Genomic DNA, 20,060 nt, shown 5'->3' with positions numbered 1-20,060 from the left:
GATGAATCCATCTATCTTCTCCATGTCTATACCCAAGCTGCTGAGAATAGTTTCATTGTGAGAAGACACAATGGAGCGTATTACTGCTATAAATTAATGCCCAGTGACCTCTTCAAGGCCCTCAAAACTGCTTGGTAATCTGGTTTCCAAATTTCTATAAAATCTCTTTTTAGACTCATTCTATTTTCAAGTCTCTGCCTCTCTGTTCTCAGCTCATATCCTTGTTTTCAGTTTCACTAGAAAAATGGAAACTGGTCAATAGAAACTTCATTATTCAGCCAACTGTTTGCCTCTTCTAACAGACCTCACCCATTGTACATGTACTCTGCCTTCTCTCTTCTCAAGTTTTTCACAAGAGTATTTTCTGCTTTCTGATTTTATTTCAGTTTCTCTACTTGTACAAGCTCTCATGTGCCTCATTATGCCGAACCACCCAATCACCCCACTCCGAACCCCGCGGGAGACCACACACTTCTCTACTACCACTCTCTCCTCCCTCTGCTGTCACACTTCTGGCCTGAGCTGCTTCTAGTTTCTCCCCTAAGATTTTAGCTGCTATCCCTTCCCCAAGCCCTCAAATCTAACTTCTGCTTCAACCGCTCAATGGGAACAGCCCTTGCTCAAGTTGTGAATTATTTTCACGCCACATAATCAATATACCCTGATAGTCCTCAAGTCATACCACCTCTCAGAAGGGCCCGCAAAGCTGGCCATTTCCTCTTCTGAACACTGTTTTGTTTGGCTCCCAGGGTGCCTCGTGCTTCTAGTTTCCCGCCGTCCATCTGACACTTGCCTTTATCTTCTGCTGGTAGCTCCTCCTCCACCTACACTGCAGACCTGGAGTCCCAAGTGCTCACACATGGTCTTTCCACAGTCTGCACCCTGCCAGCCAAGACAGCCTCCCCACCCTCTGGCTTCAGTTGCCACTTGGACTGCAGCCAGGCTTCCCTGAACTGTCCGTGTGACAGCTCATCCAGATGCCTTCAAACACCTCAACTGGGCCCTTCTACCCCCAGCTGTAGAAAATCATGGGGTTATTCATCCACACACACCACCAACGTAATTAATGCATTCATAGCCCTAACCACGTACTGTATCATTTTAGATATAAGAAAACAAAGCATGTCATGTCACTTAACATTTAGATTGCCATACTGCTTGTGTGCTTATCTGGCTCCACCACAATAACTGAGCTTCTACTCCTAACACAGTTATTAAATATATTATCTGTGGGCTCAGGGGGCCAGTCTTGGGACACACCCATTCTCTCCCTTAGAATAACCAGAGCCAGGCATGTCTTGTACACTAGAAAGGGCTCTTGCCCAGCTCTTGGCCTGGCTGCCTGGGGGCAGCATGGTCCTTGGACCATCTTGGTTTGTCCTTGTTGCCTAAAACTAAGCAAAGCAACAAGGGTGAGGGTGACTGACATGGCTTTGTTTTGTGTCCCCCCAAAAGGTGATTATCTCCAAGATCTTTAGAATTTTTTATTATTATTATTTTTTATAGTCTCAGTAGTTCCCCGAATCAGTACTGAGTTTTAGTGTCTTTCTGCTCTGTGAAAAAGCACCCTGATTCAAAGTGAATATTTGCACAAAATATTCTATTTCCTGACTCTGGTTTGTCACCAACTATCTACTGTTCAATTTCCATTGCACTGATTTATAAGCATAATGATTGACACAAAGTCAAATAGATAAACAAGGATGAACAGAAAAAGCTATAATTAAAAGACAATATGTAGTAGTTACAACCAATGTTTTCTTCCTTCCTTTTTGTATTTTTTCTGCTGTGGACTGATTAACTCAGAGAACACTGTCTTTGTGGTATGAATCTGCACTCAGAGGAGGGCATTAGGCTCTAGCCTGAGAGAAGATTAACCAGATGTTAGGAACTACTAATGATCTCCAGGGAGCTGAAGAATGTGCAATAAATTTACTCTGTGGTGAAAACTGATGGCTTTTCTCACACTAGAAATGTCGAGATTGAGCAGCTTTTGGAGGCTGTGACTGGGGCTATGTGAAAGTAAACCCAAACTTGGAGTGGAACAGTTGAGCCTCTAGTCATGGTTCCAGAATAGCTCTTCTACAGGCATATGTGTGCATTCCTCCTGCACGGGGTGCTGGGGGCCTCTCTGACATCCTGGGCTCCCTGGCCTCTGATGGCTCCTGGTACCAAGTGCAAGTGAACTCAGTGTTTGCTGAACTGATGTGCCCCCCTGTGCCCCAGCACCCCTGATTGCCACCTTTGTTGGCATCAGTTTTTCCTTTCTGAGGGCCAGAGTAGGTATGGAATAATATTTTTTCACTGTTATTTCCCTTTATGAGTATTACAGTTAAGTGTATCTGTGAAAGATTCTTCTTTTTTGATTATTTGCTTGTTTTCTAGTTCTTGATTTCTAGTTTTTATTTAAACATCTCAACTACTAAAACCGTATGTTAGACTATTTTGTTCTATGCCAGCACAGGTCTCTTAATTTGTAAGGTCAAATTTCGAGTAAAATTCTTTTATTCTATAAAGCAGATTTCATGCTTTGCTTTCCTCCTCTTCACTTGGCTGTGCATAGTGCTGTGGTCAGGAGGTCACCGGGGTCCATCTCAGTTGGGGCTCTGGCCCCACTTCCTAGCCCGCTGTGCTCAGGGGAGCGATCTGACCTTTCTGTGTCTCTCAGCTGGGAAATGGGACTATTGTGAGGTCACGAGGGGAGAAGTTGAGTACAGACCCTTGAACAGTGCTGGCTTCTATCTCATGCTAGGTTCCTACTAGGATCTTTGGTCTGATTTCACTATGTCTTTCCTTTAATTGGTCCATCATTTCCCATTTAAAAAAATGATCCCTGTGTTTTGAACCATGTCACTATACTTGTGTGGATTTGCCTCTGGACTCTACCCTATTTTGTTGATCTGTTGGTCTTTTTCTTAGCTATTGTGCTAGTGTTTTAGTGTAGTTTATGATGAGTGTTAGAGCTTGGTGGGACAAGACCTTATTCAAAACTGTCTCGTTAGTCTCAGTTCCTTGTAATGTCATAAGAGCCAATAGGTTTATCTTGTCAGTTATGTGAAAATCTGATATTGATTAAATCACATTAGGTTATCAGATTTAACTGGAGCTATTCAGCATACTTACGGTAATGAGTATTTCTACTTCAGCCTTCAAAAGGTGTAAATTTCCGCATGAAAGTTTTGCATTTCTTTCATCTGGTACCTTTCTACCTGTAGGTGCTCTGTGGTTTTACGGTCAGTGTCATAGCTCCTTTTCTCTTGCTGCTGGGACAATATACCCAACACCCAAAGTTAGAGGGAGAAAGGTTTATTTATCTCACAGTTTGTAGGTTTCAGTTCCTAGTCAGCTGGCTCTGGGACACGTGGCATGTGGTAGAGGGGTGTTGCACACAGAAGACCCCCAAAGCAACAAGGCACCTTAACAGAGTATTTCTGCTCTTTTTATCTTATCCATACTGCTTTGGGCAAGTAGCACTCACAGCCTTAATCTTAGTACCCTGACCCTAGCACTGCACTATGAATCAATTCTAGCACCACGCACTCTAGAACCAGCCACCTCTAGAGTGCCCCACGTATGCCCCCAAGAGTCTTTGGATGGACATCTAGACACAAGCCATCACAGTCAGTGTGATTGGCTTCTTTTAGTTTATATCTTGTTTTGGATCTTCCGGATCTATAAAAACAGTTTGGATTATGGTACCTAGATCTGTGTCCAGAAGTTTTATTGGACTTTATTGTTGTGGTTCTAATGGTTTGTAATGTTTCACAGCTTTGCTTTTCATTTTTTTGGTATTGGCCAGTTTCAGATGCGGTGGTGTGTAGACGTGGTGATAGGTGGTCTCTAGGTTGTCTGATTTGGATGGGGAGTTTCTAAGATTCCACCAACAGAGGACATCCCTTTCTCTTCCCCTCTGCTCAAAATATTCAGTGTGACTGGCTGCTGAATCTCACTGGGTGTCTTGTTAGCATCCACTGCTGAGCACATTTTTCTCTTTCTTCTATTACTATGATAAGTTGTTTTTGGGTTTTTCAAATTTAAATCATTCTGAGATGTATCTTAGTTTGTATTACAAAGTATTTCATCCATTAGACTGGCAAAAGTCTTCAGTCTAATGCTCTCTCAACTGAGCTATTTTGGCCTTAGACTGGCAAAAGTCTGAAGGTGTAATAACCACTTCGTTGTCAAGGCCATGGGGAAATGGGCATTTTCATGTATTGCTTGTAGATTGATAGTTTACACCAACTCCATGGAAGGTAAGTTAGCAAGACTATAAAAATCTACATAAAAATATTTAAAACAAAAAAATCTACGTAATTACATATGTACAGTGTGTTAATCAGCTTCCTTTCACTATAACAAATATTGAGATCGCAGCTCATAAGGGGAAAAAGTTTATTTTGGCAACCAGTCTCAGAGGCTTGGGTCTGTGGTGGACAGGCCCTGCTGCTCCGGGCCTGCGGCAGCCTAAGGAATAGATGGTGAGGCGAAACGGTTCACTTCCTGGCCAAGAAGTGAAAGCAAGGAAGAGGAAGGGCTGGGACCTGCCTCTCCCTTGAGACAGGGCTCTCAATGACCTCGAGACCTCCCGCCGGGCTCCCTCTCTAAGAATTCCCACCACTTCTCAAAGGCACCAAGCCTTTAGCACCTGCCCTTTGGGGGCCTTCCATACCCAAACTACAGCGTGTAGATTCTTGACTTTGTTTTAAAGGTTTCACATATTTATTGTTGATCCATTAGTGCTGATCACAGAAAGAGTAAGATTCCTGATTAAGCACATTCCACCGTCTAGCCAGCGGTACTTTTTTTTTTTTTTTTTTGGTTTTTCTCCGGTACCGGGAACCGAACTCACGACCTTGCACTTGCCAGGCAGGCACTTTTGCCGCTGAGCTAAATCCCCAGCCCCCCAGTGGTACTTTTTGAGCTTGATACAGTGACACCGTCTTGCCTGCGACAAGGAGGGGACCGTCTTGTGACCTCTGAGAGGGGAAATGAGCTGCAGCTCATGTGCAGCTCCTCACAGTCCCAGCTCAGTCCTCCCCGCGCCTCCCCTCGGAGTCGCACCTGGTGTTATCACCCGTCTTCAGGCGAATCCACTGAGGACGATTCTGCTTTTGCTGCTTGGCCAGGAATCATTTGACTCTGAGTCTTGTGAGGAGACGTGCTCAGGCTCGGAGGCAGGAGCGTGCACTCGGGGGTGGACAGAAGCGGAAGAGAGAGATTCTTGGCTCTTGACCAAGGGTCTGTCGTAGTTACTATTCTCTCGCTGCTGAGACAAAATACCCAACACCCAAAGTTTAAGGAAGAAAGCTTTATTTATCTCACAGTTTGTGGAGGTTTCAGTCCAAGGCAGGGTCCAACGCAGGATGGCATGGCAGGGGGCAACAGTCCAAGGTGGCAGAAGACAGCAGAAGCAACAAGGGAAGAGGGGACGACAAGCCTCTCTCTGTCCTTACGTTGCATGCGGGCTTCCTGTCCTAGGGCAGGCGTAACAGTCACACTCTTAATTCCTGCTAGAAGTGTGCCAAACCAGTCTGTGGACTGATTTACTAAAGATACACCCTTCATCCCAGCATCCCTCACTCTAGGGTCAGCCACCGCTGAAGAACCTGCCCCCACGACTTCGTGAGGCTTTGGGGGATACCTAGGCACAAGCTATCACAGGATCCCACCTTTAAGATTTTACCCTTCAAATGGATTTGTGATATGATGGACACACAGCACTGTTTATAACAAGAGCAGATGGGAAACGACCAAACTTCACTCACAGGAGACTGGTTAAATAAATCATGAGTCTTCTTATCATGGAGTCTTTTTTTAAATCATGGAATCTTAAATAGCCACAAAAGGCATTTTTTCTTTGTGTACTCTCTGGGAAAATATAGTTAAGTAAAACAAGCAAGGTATACATGTTATAGCTTGTGTAAAAAATAATAGCAAGATAACACACAAGTACAAACGTGTCTACACAAGTCTCTATCTTCTGTTCTTTTAAAACTCTTTTCATTCAAAAGCTTTTGTTTTATTTTTTTTCTTGCTTTTCAGTGCTGGTGATTGAAGCCAGGGCCTCACATTACACTAGGCAAGTGCTCTACCACTAAACTATACCCAGCCCCTGAACATATGTTTTTTGAGGAGTATTCAGGCTCATGTACAGTGATCTAGTTATTTATTTTTAAACTGTCACATAGGGTTCTGTTGTACATGTATCAGCTTTCCTATTGCTGAGGCAAAAAATCAACACCCACAACTTCAAGGCAGAGAGGCTTATTCTGGGTCCCATTTCAGAGGATTCAGTCCATGCTTAGTTGATTCCAAGACAGAAACGGCATGGCCGAGGAGCACGGTGAAGGAGATATGCTAGACGCCTGGCAGGTGGGAGGCAGAGAGAAAAGGCGGAGCGGGGGGGGGGCAAGAACAGACCCTTCCAGGTCACAGCCCGGCGACCCACCTCTTCCAGCCAGGCCCCACCTCTGAACACGTGAGATGCTGTGGGGGGCATTTTGGAGCTAAACCGTAACGTTCCTCCCTGGCCCCCAGAAGGCTTATGTCCACCTCTTTCTTTTTTTAACCTGAGAGATTATTTCTGATCTGATGTCTTCTATGGCCTCAAGGAGTTGTTTCTTTACTTCAGTTGCTATCATTTCAGAAATTTCCGGTGTATGACTTCTAGGCTCTTCTGTGTCATTGTCTCCTGGACTTGCTCTGGGTGGGATGCAGGTCTGAGATTGCATTTTGCCCCTTTGTTTTGTCATTTTCAAAGATCTGGAGGTTCCCTGGAGCTCAGCGTCACTCCTGCGATGGTGTGGGAGTGGTGGGGCAAGAACTCTGAGGTCCCCGGTGCTCAGTGCGGCTCCCGCAGTGGTGTGTGGGGGAGGGGTGTGGTCGCTGAGATTCCTCAAGCTGTCCGGGGCTCAGCTCTGCTCATGCCTATCTCTTTCCGCAAAATGTGTTTAGTGCAGCTCTAAAAGTTGCCAAAATCTTAACAGTTCCAGCACTGCTAGAAAGCCAAGTCTACAGTCTCCTCTGACTCAAGGCAAACTCTTAGCTGTGAGCCTGTGTGAAAATAAAAAAGAAAGTTAAATAGTTCCAACACACAAGGGCATATGATAAACATTCCCATTCCAAAAGCGAAGAGCAGACAGAAATCAGACCAAAGCAAGACTGAAACCCAGAAGGGCAAATAGTAAGCCCTGAAACTCCGTGTCCTGCACCTGGGAAGGTTGTGGCAAGATGTGAGCTCCAAAGGGTTTGGTGGCCGTGCCTGCTGGCCTTGCTGGTTGCAGCCCACCTGGCCTCTCCCTTGGGTGGGGTCGGCTCACTACCTGTGGTTTTCCTCAGCAGGGGTTGCACATTTGTGGCATGTCCAACTTCCTGGGGTCTCTTTAGTCACTCTTCCATCCCTGGGACAGAGTACCCAGCGCTTGCAATGTAAAGGAAGACAGGGTTATTCTAGCTCACAGCTTTCAGATAGTTCAGTTCATGGTTGGTTGGCCCAGTAGAGAAACAGCATGGCAGAGGAATGCTGCCAGCTCAAGCCAGCTAAGGAGCAGAGGGAAAAAGAAGGAGCCAGGGACAAGAATGCAGCCTTCCAGGTCACATCCCCAGTGAGCCACCTCAAATAGGCCCACCACCCGACAGACAGTCAGCTGAGAACTCATCCACGGGTGACTCCACTGAGGAGTGTAGAGCCCCAGGATCTAATTACCTTCCAAACGCATGAGAATTTGGGGGGGGGGGGGACAGTTTAGATCTAAACCATAATAGTATGAATTTACCACACTTTACGCATTTTTTTTATGAAGAAATTTTTTATTTTGTGTTTTGTACTTCTCAAATGAAACTTCAGTCAACATTGGTGTACAAGCCTCTGCATACACATGGGTTTTGATTTTTCTATGACATATATTCAGGAATGGAATGTCTGGCTCTTGCCTGAATGCTATCAGTTTTACTACATATTTTCAGAATGCCCTCCCAAAATGCTCTTTTGAGTTGCCTGCCCACTGGCTGGGTGTGAGAGTTCCTGTTTGCCTACAACCTGCTTCATTTGATGTTAGGCTACTTAACTTTCGCTGATCTGATGGTTGTAGAATAGTAGCTGCTGTGATTTTAATTTGCATAGAATTACTATTGAACTGGTGAGTATGAATGCACCTTCATCTGCTTGTGACTTATGCACTGCTTTCTCTTCTGTAAATTATTTGCTCATATCCGTTGCCCAATTTTGTTTATTTATTTGTTTATTTTGGTTTTTTGAGACAGGCTTTTGCTATGTAATTCAGGCTGGCCTTGAACTCATGGTAATCTTCCTGTCTCAACTTCCTGAGGGCTGGGATTACAGGTGTGCACCACCACACCTGGATGCATCATTTGCCTAGTTTTACCCTGCAGTGTTTTTACTTATTGCCTTGTAGCAGTCCTGTTGCAATGGCAAGCAGAAATACCAAAAATGTCACCCAGGACTTGGAGGCAGATCTATTTACGTTGACAGGCACTGACAAGGAGCTAAAAAAAAGTCAGGCCTTGAAGGCTCAGGGAGGGAGGTTTTTGTGGGGCGAAAGGGGAAGGACAGAGGCAGAGTACTTGACTGTCTTTGACTGGTTCTTACAATATGCATCATGGTGACCAGCCATTTCTACAAAACAGAAGTAACAGGAACTGTAACAGGAACTGTTACCTGGGCAACTAGAAACTTAAGTGTACTGGTGGTGGTGGGGCATTTTCCACTGCACTGTAAAGATCTGGATAGTAATTCTTTGAACTTTATGTATGTTATATTCTTCCGGTGTGGTGTATTTTTGACCATGGCTATTGTGTTATTTGGTTTAGTTAATCATATTATCTTGAAAATAAACTATGTCAATATTATTTGTTGAAGAACCCAGCTTCTCCTGATAGGATATGTAGCAACATCTTTATCATGATCAAATCTCCTTGTATATATGCATTTGTTTCTGAGATCTATTTTCCTTACCTTTTTTTTTTTCCTGCTACGCTGAGGATTGAACTCAGGACCTTGTGCATTTGAGGCAAGAGCTCTACCGCTGAGACACACCCCTAGCTTGAGTCCTACTGCTGATATCACTATTCTGCTTTGTTTCTGGGCCATTGACATGCCTTTAATTGCTACCTTATATTAGTAATATGTTTGGATAGCTGGTATGAAAAGTCTTACGCTTTTTAGGATTTTGTTGATGATCTCAAGTCCTCTGCTTTTTCTTTAGATCAGACTGTAGCATTCCACCTAAGGTATTTGGTGATTTTAGTAAAAAAAATGCATGGAGTCTATGGGTTAACTGGAAAAGTTTATCTCTTTATGATGCATGCCTTTTACATCTATGAAAAACTTTTTAATTATTCATATATTATTTTACATTTTTTTTCTGAAAATTTTCCCTTAAAGATTTAGACATTTTCCTTTGATTATCTTTTTTTTAGATTTTTCAGTATTCTTGTTGACATTGTGCATGCAATTTTCTCCAGTTTTTTTTTTATGCTTCTTCTCTCTGGGTGTTCTCGCCTGTTCCCTTGGTTAAATTCACTTCTCAGTGTTTCTCTTGAGATTTTTTTTTTTTAATGTGACCAATGAGTTCCTTTTCATAACCGCTTAGAGGCTTTGCCATGTTTCTCAAACTGAACATTCCTAAGATTGATTTCTTGATTCTCTGTTCCCTGAACACTAAAACTGTCTCATCTTAGCAAGACGATTTGCCATCTGCCTAACTTCCCTTGGAGATTCCTGGACGCCCTGTGTCTCTCCCTACTTTTGTTCGACCTGCATGTCCTGCCATTGTTGGGCTTCCTTTCTTACTCACTTTATACTTGGACTCTAAGCAGTCTGAGACATACGCCAGCACTTGTAGCCCAGATACTGCACAGCAGCTCAGATCTCACCTGTTCAGCCTATAGAGGTCCGCAGTCAACACTTACGGAATAAATAAGTGTCCTAAGCTGTAGTCTTACTCCCTCCTCCAGCCTTTCCCATTCAATAAACTGCCCCGCAGGTATTTCTTAAGCCACTAGTTCAGTAGTCATCCTTGCCCTGTCCTTTCTAACAAACCCACATCCAATCCTCCTTCAAGTCCTATCAGTTCCACCTCCTAAATCTACCTTCACTGCCACCACCCTCGTCACTGATTGTGTCCTTCGCACTGGATCCCCTGCTGCCAGCCATGCCTCCCTCCAGGCTCAGGTGCAAGGAACCCACAGAGTGCCTCCTCCATCAAGACCTCCTAACTGCTTCCTGTTCTTCCAGTTCCTCGGCTCCCCTTCAAGGCCCAGGGTGGTCTTCCCACATCCCCTCTCCAGCCTTGACGTCCCCTCTCCAGGCTGCAGGCATCTCCATTCCCTGGTTCTTTACACACAAGTCTCGGGGGCTCTGCCCAGAACGCTTCTGTCCTCTGCTTGTGAGTGTCCCCAGCTTGTCCTTCAGGTCTCATTTCTTCGTGAATCCTCCCTCGGCCCCTCCATCAGTTCCTGCCCTTCAGAGCCCTAGTCACCTTTCAGCTGTGTGTGCAAAATACGTCTGAGCGATGAGAGACGCACGGTTAACGTTCTCTGAGCACGGGAACCTTCTTTATCACTGTCATTTAAAGGCGCTCAGCAAACCTTCGCACGAGTAGCTGGTGTGAGCCTTTGCTTTCAGTCTGCGTGTCTTTGCACTTACCTCCAGTCGTTTGATGTGTGTGTTCTTTACACACACAGCTCAGGGCCTTCTGGCCTTTCAGTCAGTGGGGTCCACTGTGATCACAGATTGTCCCGGTAGCTCCCGTCTGCAGTTCAGAGGGTCTCCAGTAGCCTTAAGGTTGGCACTGACAGTTGCTCTCCAGGGTACTAATACCTCGTCTATTCACAGTGGGAGCTGGTGAGGGTCCTGGCTGTCGCCCCAGCTTTCCCTCAAGGGCTACTCCCAGGGGTGCCTGTGGGAGCCAGAAGCTCCGTGCTGTAGAACAACTCAGTTTGCTCAGTGTTGTTCCTGACAGCAGTATGTGAAAAGTCCAATTCCTGGTTGCCCCGCCTGCTCCTTACAGTTACTCCTCGTCATTTGCAGACAGAGGGTGGCAGTGCGGATTTTAACGAGAGATTGCAGGCACACGCAGGAAGGAGCTGGAGGAAAGGGAAGGCAGAGGAGGGACGTGGCCGTTTTTGCTCAAGCCTGCTGTGCCCCACGCTTTCGTGGGGCATTCTGTTCCCTCAGAAGTACCTCCTTTGGCTGCTGAGGGGACTCTCCTTTCCCCTTCTGCTCCGTGAAGGACAGACCCGGGACTGACATTCACCGTGGCTGTCTCGTGGTGGTTTCTGCCTCTGGACGGCGCATGGCCAGTTGGTGGGGCAGGGCTGCCCTCTGCCTTGTCTGGTACAGTGTATGGATCATCACAGACAGTCGGTCTCCCTGGTCACTCACGAACTGTGCTAGCTCATATTTGCCTCCATTCTCCGAGCATCAGAGAAACAGGGATAAAATTAGCAGTACCCACCCCCTAGGACTGTTAGGACGGTTAAGTTGGATGTTATGCACTGAGAAGACTGCCTGACTCGCAGGCACTGTCCATCAATGGTACTGGTATTAGCCATCACTGGTAACTCATGTTTCCCAGTGGAAGGATAAAATACATTTTTGTGTTCTTTCTAATCCTTAGTTTTGAAATGGTCTGGCAGCTCACATGCCAAGAGTCATGTCAAACAAGCCAGACCACAGAGTTTCCTCCTCAGAGTAAGTGGATGTCCCTTCTGCCACGGCAGCAGAGCCTTACGTGAAAAGAATATGGTGGAGAAGAGGTCTCACCAGTGAGAAGGAGGAAGTGGAGTCCTCCTCAGCCAAAGGAAAGTGGGAGGGAAAGAGAAGGCTAGACAGGCAGGTGTGCATGTTCTCTCTTTTCTTCAAATCAAACCTCAAGGCTCTGCTGGAGGCTGTGCTGTGGCACGGTGGAGTCATCCAGGCTGGTTGAGCTTGTGTGCACGTGTATGCGGGGCAGTGGTGCGGGGCAGGTGATAGGCCTCTGCAGCAGGTCTGCCTCCGCCCCGTCCGCAATGCTGCACAGCCTTGGTCGGGCCCTTCCCACACCCATGGCTCCGAGATGAGCTCTGATGTCCCACAGGTAGCACATGGCCTGCATGGAATCAGAAGCTTCCTAGTGTGGATGCAGAGTAGCTAAGGAGCTATGTGGACCAGAATAGGGAGCAGCTGAGTAGGAGCCTGTCGGCCAGTGGCCTTGGTCGGCTCAGGCAGTCAGTAATGTGTTGTTCACACCAGGGAGCCAGTGACACCAGTCAGGGCAGCCCATGCAGTGTGGCAGGGGAGGGCACCACCAGACCCGCTGCCCTGTCCCCACTGCCGGGGACACACTGAGTCTTCTCCCTGCTCTTCTCCTTTTTGAGGACTGCAGGCGGGGAAGGAAGAGTTAGGGAGCTGACCTGACTGACTGCTTACTGCGAAAAGTGGCCTTGGGGACAGGGAGCACAGGGCATGGCTGCTGTGGCTGCTCTGGGGGCCCTGGTGTTCATTCTTTCACTTTCAGTCAAGCATCTACTAACATCTCTCCTGAACCAAGCACTGAACCAGGCCCCAAGGATGGACAGCCTAAGGTTTTAGCGAAGTATAATGGTAGCACTAATGTTTCTAGGTGCTCTTCTAGAATTACATGCAACAAAGTCAGGGCACGAGGGAGAGGGCTGATCCTCACCCTCAGTGAGGGTGTGGCTCTGCACCGCTATTGAGTGGGGCTGGAGCAAGGAGAAGAAGCCCTATCAGAACACGACCAAAGGCTTAAAGTAACAGGAGCTTTCAGGGGCTGAGAACAGGTATGTTGCGCTGGATTCAGTTATCCAGGGAGAGTCCCTTCTTGAATAAAAGCCTTACTACATATTAAAGAAAGGTCATCTTCTCCCTGGACTTTTGTATGCAGGTCAGAACACGGTCGTGTGGGGACATGTATGTAGTTAGCTGGGTACTACTGAAGAGGGACAGTGGATATGGAGAAGTCCTTGGTCATGCTGACCAGTATGGACTCGCCACTTTATTACTATTATTGTATGTTGTTGGAGAGTTGGCTTAACTTCTTTAAGCCTCAATTTCCTCATCTGTAAAATGGGGATAACAGTAACTACCTGGGATGTTATTTGGGGAACAAGGAATGACAGATACAAGACACTGGGAACACTGTAGGTACTAAAGAGATGGTAGAGTGTTCTTACCCTCCCATTGGCTCCAGTCACTCATTTTCTTTTCCTCCTTTTTCAATGCTTGCCTCACTTTTCTCTCCTTTTTAGTGTTATATTATTTGGAAGCAACTAGAAATCTTGGACAAGATTGTATTTTATAGTTTCAAATTTAGTTATTTTTCTCTTTATTCTGCCAAACAGTTCATAATTATTTTTGCCTGCAATTAGGTGGTATCTTTTGTGAAAATGTTGCATAGCATTTATTATGACCTATTTTTAGCAATTAAGTAAATAAAGATGGAATAATGCTTGAATTAAAGATTGTCAGAGATATAGTGTAAGATAGAGTGTGTTTGAAGAATTCAGCAGAATGAGAGAGGTCATTTTAATAAATTCTCAGTGAAAAGGAAATGGAATTTATTAAGCAAGTTATCTGCATGAGGTACAGTGCTAGGTTCATCTCCTTTATGTTACTCAATACTTTCAAAGGTCCTCTGAGTTAAATATTATTATTGTCATTCTCTTCTACATGAAGAAACTGAATATATCAATTAGGAATTGGATTTGGTCGCTCATGACTGAAATTACAATGTTTTAAACAAGATGAAAGTTGTTTGTCTCTGTGTCTCTTCTGTAAAGGGTGCTGAGAGTCAAGAGTCCAGGTTCAGGACAGAGACTTCATAGTCTTGAAGGGTTTCAGCTCCTCCATCTTGGTGCCTATGTTCCACGGCTTCATCTGCAAAGTTGTATATGTTAGCTGGCTTTCTGTCGCTGTTAATAAAATACCTAAGAAAGTCAATTTCAAGGAGGAAAGTTTTATTTTGGCTTATGGTTTCAAAGATTTCAGCCCATGGTTGGGTGGCTCCAGGCAGGAACTCCATGTTGAAGGGCCTGGCAAAGGACAGTTGCTCACCTCATGGTATCTAGAAAGGGGGTCTGGAAAAAGGCAAAGAAAAGTTGTACCACTCAAAGTCGCTCCCTAGAGGCCTACATTCTCCTCCTGGGCTGCGCCTCTGAACAAGCCATTTGGTTATGGACTCACTCGTGGGTTAACCTACAGTCCAGTTACCTCCGCAGGCATCTCAGTCTAATCAAGGTGACCATCAAGATTAATTATGATGAGCCATAATCTAAGATAATAGCTGCATACAAGAATAAATCCCTAGACTGTAATTTGTGCATATTAAAAAAACTTCACTAGATAATAGCAAATTGATTCCAGAAATGTAGTCTTTTCAAATACACATAGAACACTTAAAAATCCTGACCATGTACTAGGCTATGAAGCAAGTCTCAACAAACGTCGAAGAGTTGTCCTACATACTTTCTCTGACTAAAGGTGTTCAGGGTCAAGGTAACAGGGCTGGGGATTTAGCTCAGTGGCACAGCGCTTGCCTGGCAAGTGGAAGGTCTTGAGTTTGATTCCCAGTTCCAGGAAAAAAATAAATAAATAAATAAAAAATTTTTAAAAAAAAGTCAAGGTAACAAAATAATTTCATACATTTTACAACAGATTTTTAAAAAATCACTCGTGGATTCATTTAAAATGAAGTAAAGATGAAAATTTGTGTTAATATTTAGATATGCAACTAAAATTGTCCTTAATGGGGAAGTCATAGCCATAAATGTTACAGCAACAAGTGAGTCAAGTAGTGTCACATTTGTTTCAAGACTATAGAACAAGCACATAAACTGAAAGAAAAATTTAAAAAGAAATAAGCACATGACTAGAGTTTTTTGAATAACCATGGGTAAGATCACTCAAGGAACACTGACAGATGATACAAATATATAATAAAACTGTAAAGGGGTTATAATTATAAATTCATGAAAGATGTAAAAACCATAGAAGAATACTACAGATAACAACTATGATATTACATCTTTACGAATGAATAATTTTGTGAATTTAGTACATACATTTGAGCAGTATGTAAGGTACCATCCTACTTCTTCACTATATGTTTGTATATAAGTATCCTCAAAAAATGTTCCAGTACTTTACAAATCATTATGGGGTAGGAGTTCAGGAGTTTGTATTATTTCATTCATCCAAGTTATCTCATTTTCAACAGTGCATATAGGTTTTTAAAAATCCACTATAGCACTGAAAAGGAGTTAGCCACAGAAGCATGTCAGGCTGCACCGCAAGCTTATGTTCTGGTCCCACACACTGAACCTCTTGGCCTGGTAGGGATGTCTTGGCCACCATATTGTTGTAAAGGTGCCTAACTCCACTCTACCCTTCCCTTCTGGAGTGAGGCATTCCCCAGAACTCAGGTTTCTTCACCCTATGACATAGACCCGTGGATTTCTGTGGCCTTATACCCACTCCGGTTCCTAGGATTTGAGTGTGGGACTGATGCCTGGACGCTTTTACTCCTCAGAGAAGCACAGACCAGTGTTGGACCTGGTTCTAGAGCATGGGAGGCTAGAGACACAGAAGTGGATTCAAATCCCAGGCAAAGGACTCTCAAGATTACAGCTATAGTCCCTGAGTTTTGTATATCCATTTCCTCATGCATGTCCTGGGCACCTTAAATTCAGGGTGTTCAAGACTGATGAAACAATCTCGCTACTCTCCTCTGTTTATACTTCTGGCTGGCTGATGCATGGCCATGTTTCCAGTCACTAGGGCCAGATACGCCACATCTCACCTCATCACCTGTATCTTGGCACTATTCCCTACCCTATATTCCACTTGGAAGTGCAGAGGGGGTCTGTCAGAGGTGCTGTAATTCACCCCAGTGTGTCTTTGCTTAGATAGTAACCTTTCCCACCCATCCACAAGCTCTCATCTCTGAATGACCAATTGTAAGTCCAGGTGCAATGCGTTTTCCCATGAAGTTTTACCTGATTCTTCAGCTCGACATACTGTCCTCTGTCTCATGCACTCCCCAGGCGGCCTTATTAGTACGGTCCCGTTTCAGAGCATGTGGTCCCTTGTGCTGCCCTTGCAGGTGTCTGTGTCAGCCTCCACTCTGTACACTGTGAGCTAAGCTCATTGTAGGCAGGATGTTTATCGAATCCATCCTTACCCTTCTCGGTGACCTGTGTTTGTCTGAGCTCAGTGCTTTAGTTTTATGGCCATGAACAACTACATGCATCTCAGTCATATCTCACTTCTACCTTCCACTAGTGGAGAAATTTCTTGAGGAAATGAACTAAGCATGAGTCAGCTTTCTGTCCAAGATATCAACCGAGCACCATGCCTGGCATCCCTTACATGTACAGTAAATGTTGAACCCAATGGTTGAAGGGAACTCCATGAATCATTTAGTGTTTCTACATCTAGAAGAACTTGAACATTAAACATTTGGATAAAGCAGGGGAGCCTACAGAGATATTGGAAAGTAGGCTGCAGAGGTGAAGGAGGAAATCCATGAGAATGTGGTGTCACAGGGGAAAGAACAGTTTGCGTGAAGAGAGGCCCAGAGAAAAAACAGCTAGCTTAGCAGCATGGAGGTTTTTCAAGAGCTGCACTCCTCCTTGTTTTCAGTGCTGTGGATGGAACCCCGCACCCTGCACTGAGCTAAATCCCCATCCTTTCTTTCAGACAGGGTCCCACTAGGTTCCTAAATTGCCCAGGCTGGGCTGGAACTTGCAATCCTCCTGCCTCAGCCTCCCAGAGGGCTGTAATTGTAGGCATGTACTACCATGCCCAGCTGAGAGCTGTGTTTATTTAGGAAGAAAGGAGCAAAAGTATAACAGAAGTTCACTGAAGAATGAATGGGAGATGTAGGGATAGAGAAAGAAGTATTGATAATTTTTGAAGAACTTTACCAAGAGAAGAATAATAGGGAGGCAAATAGGTGTGGAAGTGGGATACAGAAAGGATTTTCTTTTAAAGTGCGAATATACATGTGAACATTTAAAAACTTAGAGAAAAAGACGTTTCTAAGAGTAATGTAAAATACTGAGTAAAAACTAAACATTTTGAAGTAAATAAAATTATGTAAAATTAATTTTTTATGATAAAAGTAGGTGAAACATTCAGAAAGTATTTGTACCATCCATAGCAGATGTAATGCATAATTTGGACTATCATACATTTTTTTTTGTACCAGGAATCAAACTCAGGACCTTTCGCTTGCCAGGCAGGTGCCTGTGCCACTGAGCTATACCTTCAACCCTTGGACTATCATAAACTGTGGTGAAAAAATATATTTGAAGCCACTCTTTCACTCCCTCCTTTCTGTCTGTAGCAGAGTTTTAAAAAACCAAAAGTATGAAAGTATCACCTTAATGTGATGCCTCAGTCACTTCCTCATCACTGAGACACAACACCTGACACTGACAACTCAAAGGAGGGAAGGTTGGGGCTGGGGATTTAGCTCAGCGGCAAAAGCGCCTGCCTGGCAAGCGCAAGGTCATGAGTTTGGTTCCCGGTACCGGAGAAAAACCAAAAAAAAAAAAAAAAAAAAAAAAATTCAAAGGAGGGAAGGTTGATTTAGCTCACAGTTTGCAGAGGTTTTGGCCCATGGTCTGCTAATATTAATCTTCTCAACTACACCCTCCTCTCCTCCTTTTCAGAAGGTGACTTCTTTCTGGTAAAACTGAAGACTTTCAAAATGGGCTCTTTGCTCTTGATTTTCCATGTAAACTTGGCTAAAAGCTCCAACCACATCCATGCCACAGCCCCAACATTGGGCTGCTTTGAAATTTCCTCTTCCAGATTAGTTAGTTTACTGCCCCAAGTTTCAGTCTCCCATAATGTCTCTGGACAGGAGCAAAATGTAGACAAATTTTCTGCCACAGCATAAAACACATGGCCTGGAGTCCAACTGCCAGTGAAGTCTTTGTTTCCAACTGAACCCTTCTGAGCCTGGTCTTCTCCATCTGCTTTTAACCACCCTTTTGGTCTTCTGAGCTCTGCCCACTCTCCCACTGAGCTCAGTTTGCAGCACTCTAGGGCTTCACTAACTGGCATCTTCAAATTTTGCAAAACTCCTCCTACAAGCCAGTGCCATAGGCTTCTGCACCACATGGTCAAGTAGCATGACAGCACCAACTCTGCTTCTCTGGTACCAGTGTTTGTCTTGGCCACCTTCCTGGTTGCTGAGACACTACCTGACACTCACAATGCAAAGGAGGAGAAATTTGCTTTCGCTCAGTATGTAGGGGTTTCAGTCCACGGTCTGCTGGCTTAGAGGCAGGGCAACACGGCAGAGGAAAAGATGCTCAGGTCAAGGAGGCCAGGTAAAGTGAGGGGAGGAGCCGGGAGGGAGATAAGCACTTCCAGGCCACACCCCAGTATCAGTCCCTTCCCACCAGACTGCACCTGCCAATAGCAAATTAGCTACAAGCCTCCACCATTCATCGGCTTCCAAGAGCCCCACCTTATGAGCACACAAAGTTTTGGGGGCCATTTCAGATCTAAACTACGACACACACACGACTTAGTTATTTCTAACGTGCTCATTCTTAAAGACCCAGGACACACTTTCTGTTGTTACGCTTCTCTGTCCTCGCCTGGAACTCTGCACAGACTTATATTGGTCAACACAACCGCGCACACCCATGTCGCCAGCAGGGCCTGAGTCACTGGCAGCGGGGACAGTCTCAGGGTCCAGCTGTGCCCACTGCCCAAGTTAACCTGCTCTTGTTGATTAACAGTCATTCAGTTTCTCCTGCGCCTCAGTGCTTTGGAATGTGAAAAGTATCCTGCAGTTGTCACATTTCTAGGAGACCATTTTCAACCCCCAGCAGGCTGTCTGGATCTGTTATTTGGATCCAAACATGACCATGCTCTGATTTTTAGCCCCACCAATTATTTTTTGCCTATTTTTGAGCTCCATATAGTCAATCATACAGCTTGCACCCCTTTGTGTCTGATTTCTTTTGTTCAGCGTTGTTTGTGAGATTTAAACATGTTGATGTGTGTATCAGTAGTTTTTCTTTTCACTGTTGCATAGAATATTTTTGCGTGAATAATGATTAGTTTTTCCCTCCAGTACTGGTGATGGAACCCAGGCCCCTAGAGCTGCGTTACACCCCAGCCATTTTTCTTTCCCTCCCCTCTTCCCTCCATCCCTCTTCCTTCTTTCCTTCCTTCCTTTCTTTTTAAATTTCGAGACAAGGTGATGCTAAGTTACTACCTTACCCAGGCGGGGCTCCAACTTGGTTTTTTGTTTTTTGTTTGTTTTGTTTTTTCCGGTACCGGGAATCGAACTCACGACCTTGCGCTTACCAGGCAGGCGCTGTGCCGCTGAGCTAAAGCCCCAGCCCCGGGGCTCCAACTTGGGATGCCTCAGCCTTGCACAGTGCACCATCATGCCCAGCTTGTAGTTTTAATAACAAGCCCTTCTTTGCTTATGAGAGAAAAGGCCTTGGCTAAATCTAGACTGTGATTCAGCCCAAGATATGCTCGGTTTTGTAGTATTTCCCCTACCCTACATAGGTCTCTCTCTCTGAAAACACACGACTTTCAAAGAGAGACATTCATCTCCGCTCTCGGCGGCACGGGGCAGGACGCTGGCGTCCCAGGCTGCCCTCCCGCCTGACGCGGCCCTGTCGTCCCTGTCCTCGCAGTGAGATGAGCCAGAAGGGGGCCAAGGAGGGCCCGCGCCTGTCCAAGAACCAGCGGCTGTCGGAGCACTTCACCATCCGCTGCTGCCCGCCCTTCACCTTCCTCAACTCCAAGCGCGAGCTGGTGGACCGCAGGTACAGCCTGTGCCGCAGCGGCTGCTTCTACGAGCGCCAGGAGGAGGACTGGGTGTGCTGCGCCTGCCAGCGCACCAGGTGGGTGTCGCCCGCGGGCTGGGATGCAGGGACAGAGATGGGGACGCGGGAGGAACGCAGGGGGCGCGGGGACCAGGGGCTGGGGAGCGGAGAGGGGGACGCGGGGACAGGGGCTGGGGCGCGGGGACGGGGACGGGGAGCGGGTGGGTGGGAGCAGG

At 45.5% G+C, this 20,060-nt stretch overlaps 1 protein-coding gene across 1 annotated transcript in view; it reads left to right on the top strand.

Annotated features, from left to right (window-relative positions):
- The window catches only part of Mobp (myelin-associated oligodendrocyte basic protein), a 55,329-nt gene that overhangs the window by 12,492 nt on the left and 22,777 nt on the right, over nt 1–20,060 (top strand). Inside the window, exon 3 of the mRNA XM_005383583.2 lies at nt 19,693–19,902. Within this exon, the coding sequence (XP_005383640.1) occupies nt 19,697–19,902 (206 nt within the window). The 5' untranslated portion in view covers nt 19,693–19,696. The remainder of the gene's footprint in view (nt 1–19,692; nt 19,903–20,060) is intronic.

This window comes from Chinchilla lanigera, unplaced genomic scaffold (assembly GCF_000276665.1).
Source record: "Chinchilla lanigera isolate Chin_1 unplaced genomic scaffold, ChiLan1.0 scaffold00019, whole genome shotgun sequence".
In the NCBI taxonomy this organism is placed as follows: Eukaryota; Metazoa; Chordata; class Mammalia; order Rodentia; family Chinchillidae; genus Chinchilla; species Chinchilla lanigera.
This window is presented reverse-complemented; position numbering and strand designations above follow the sequence as displayed.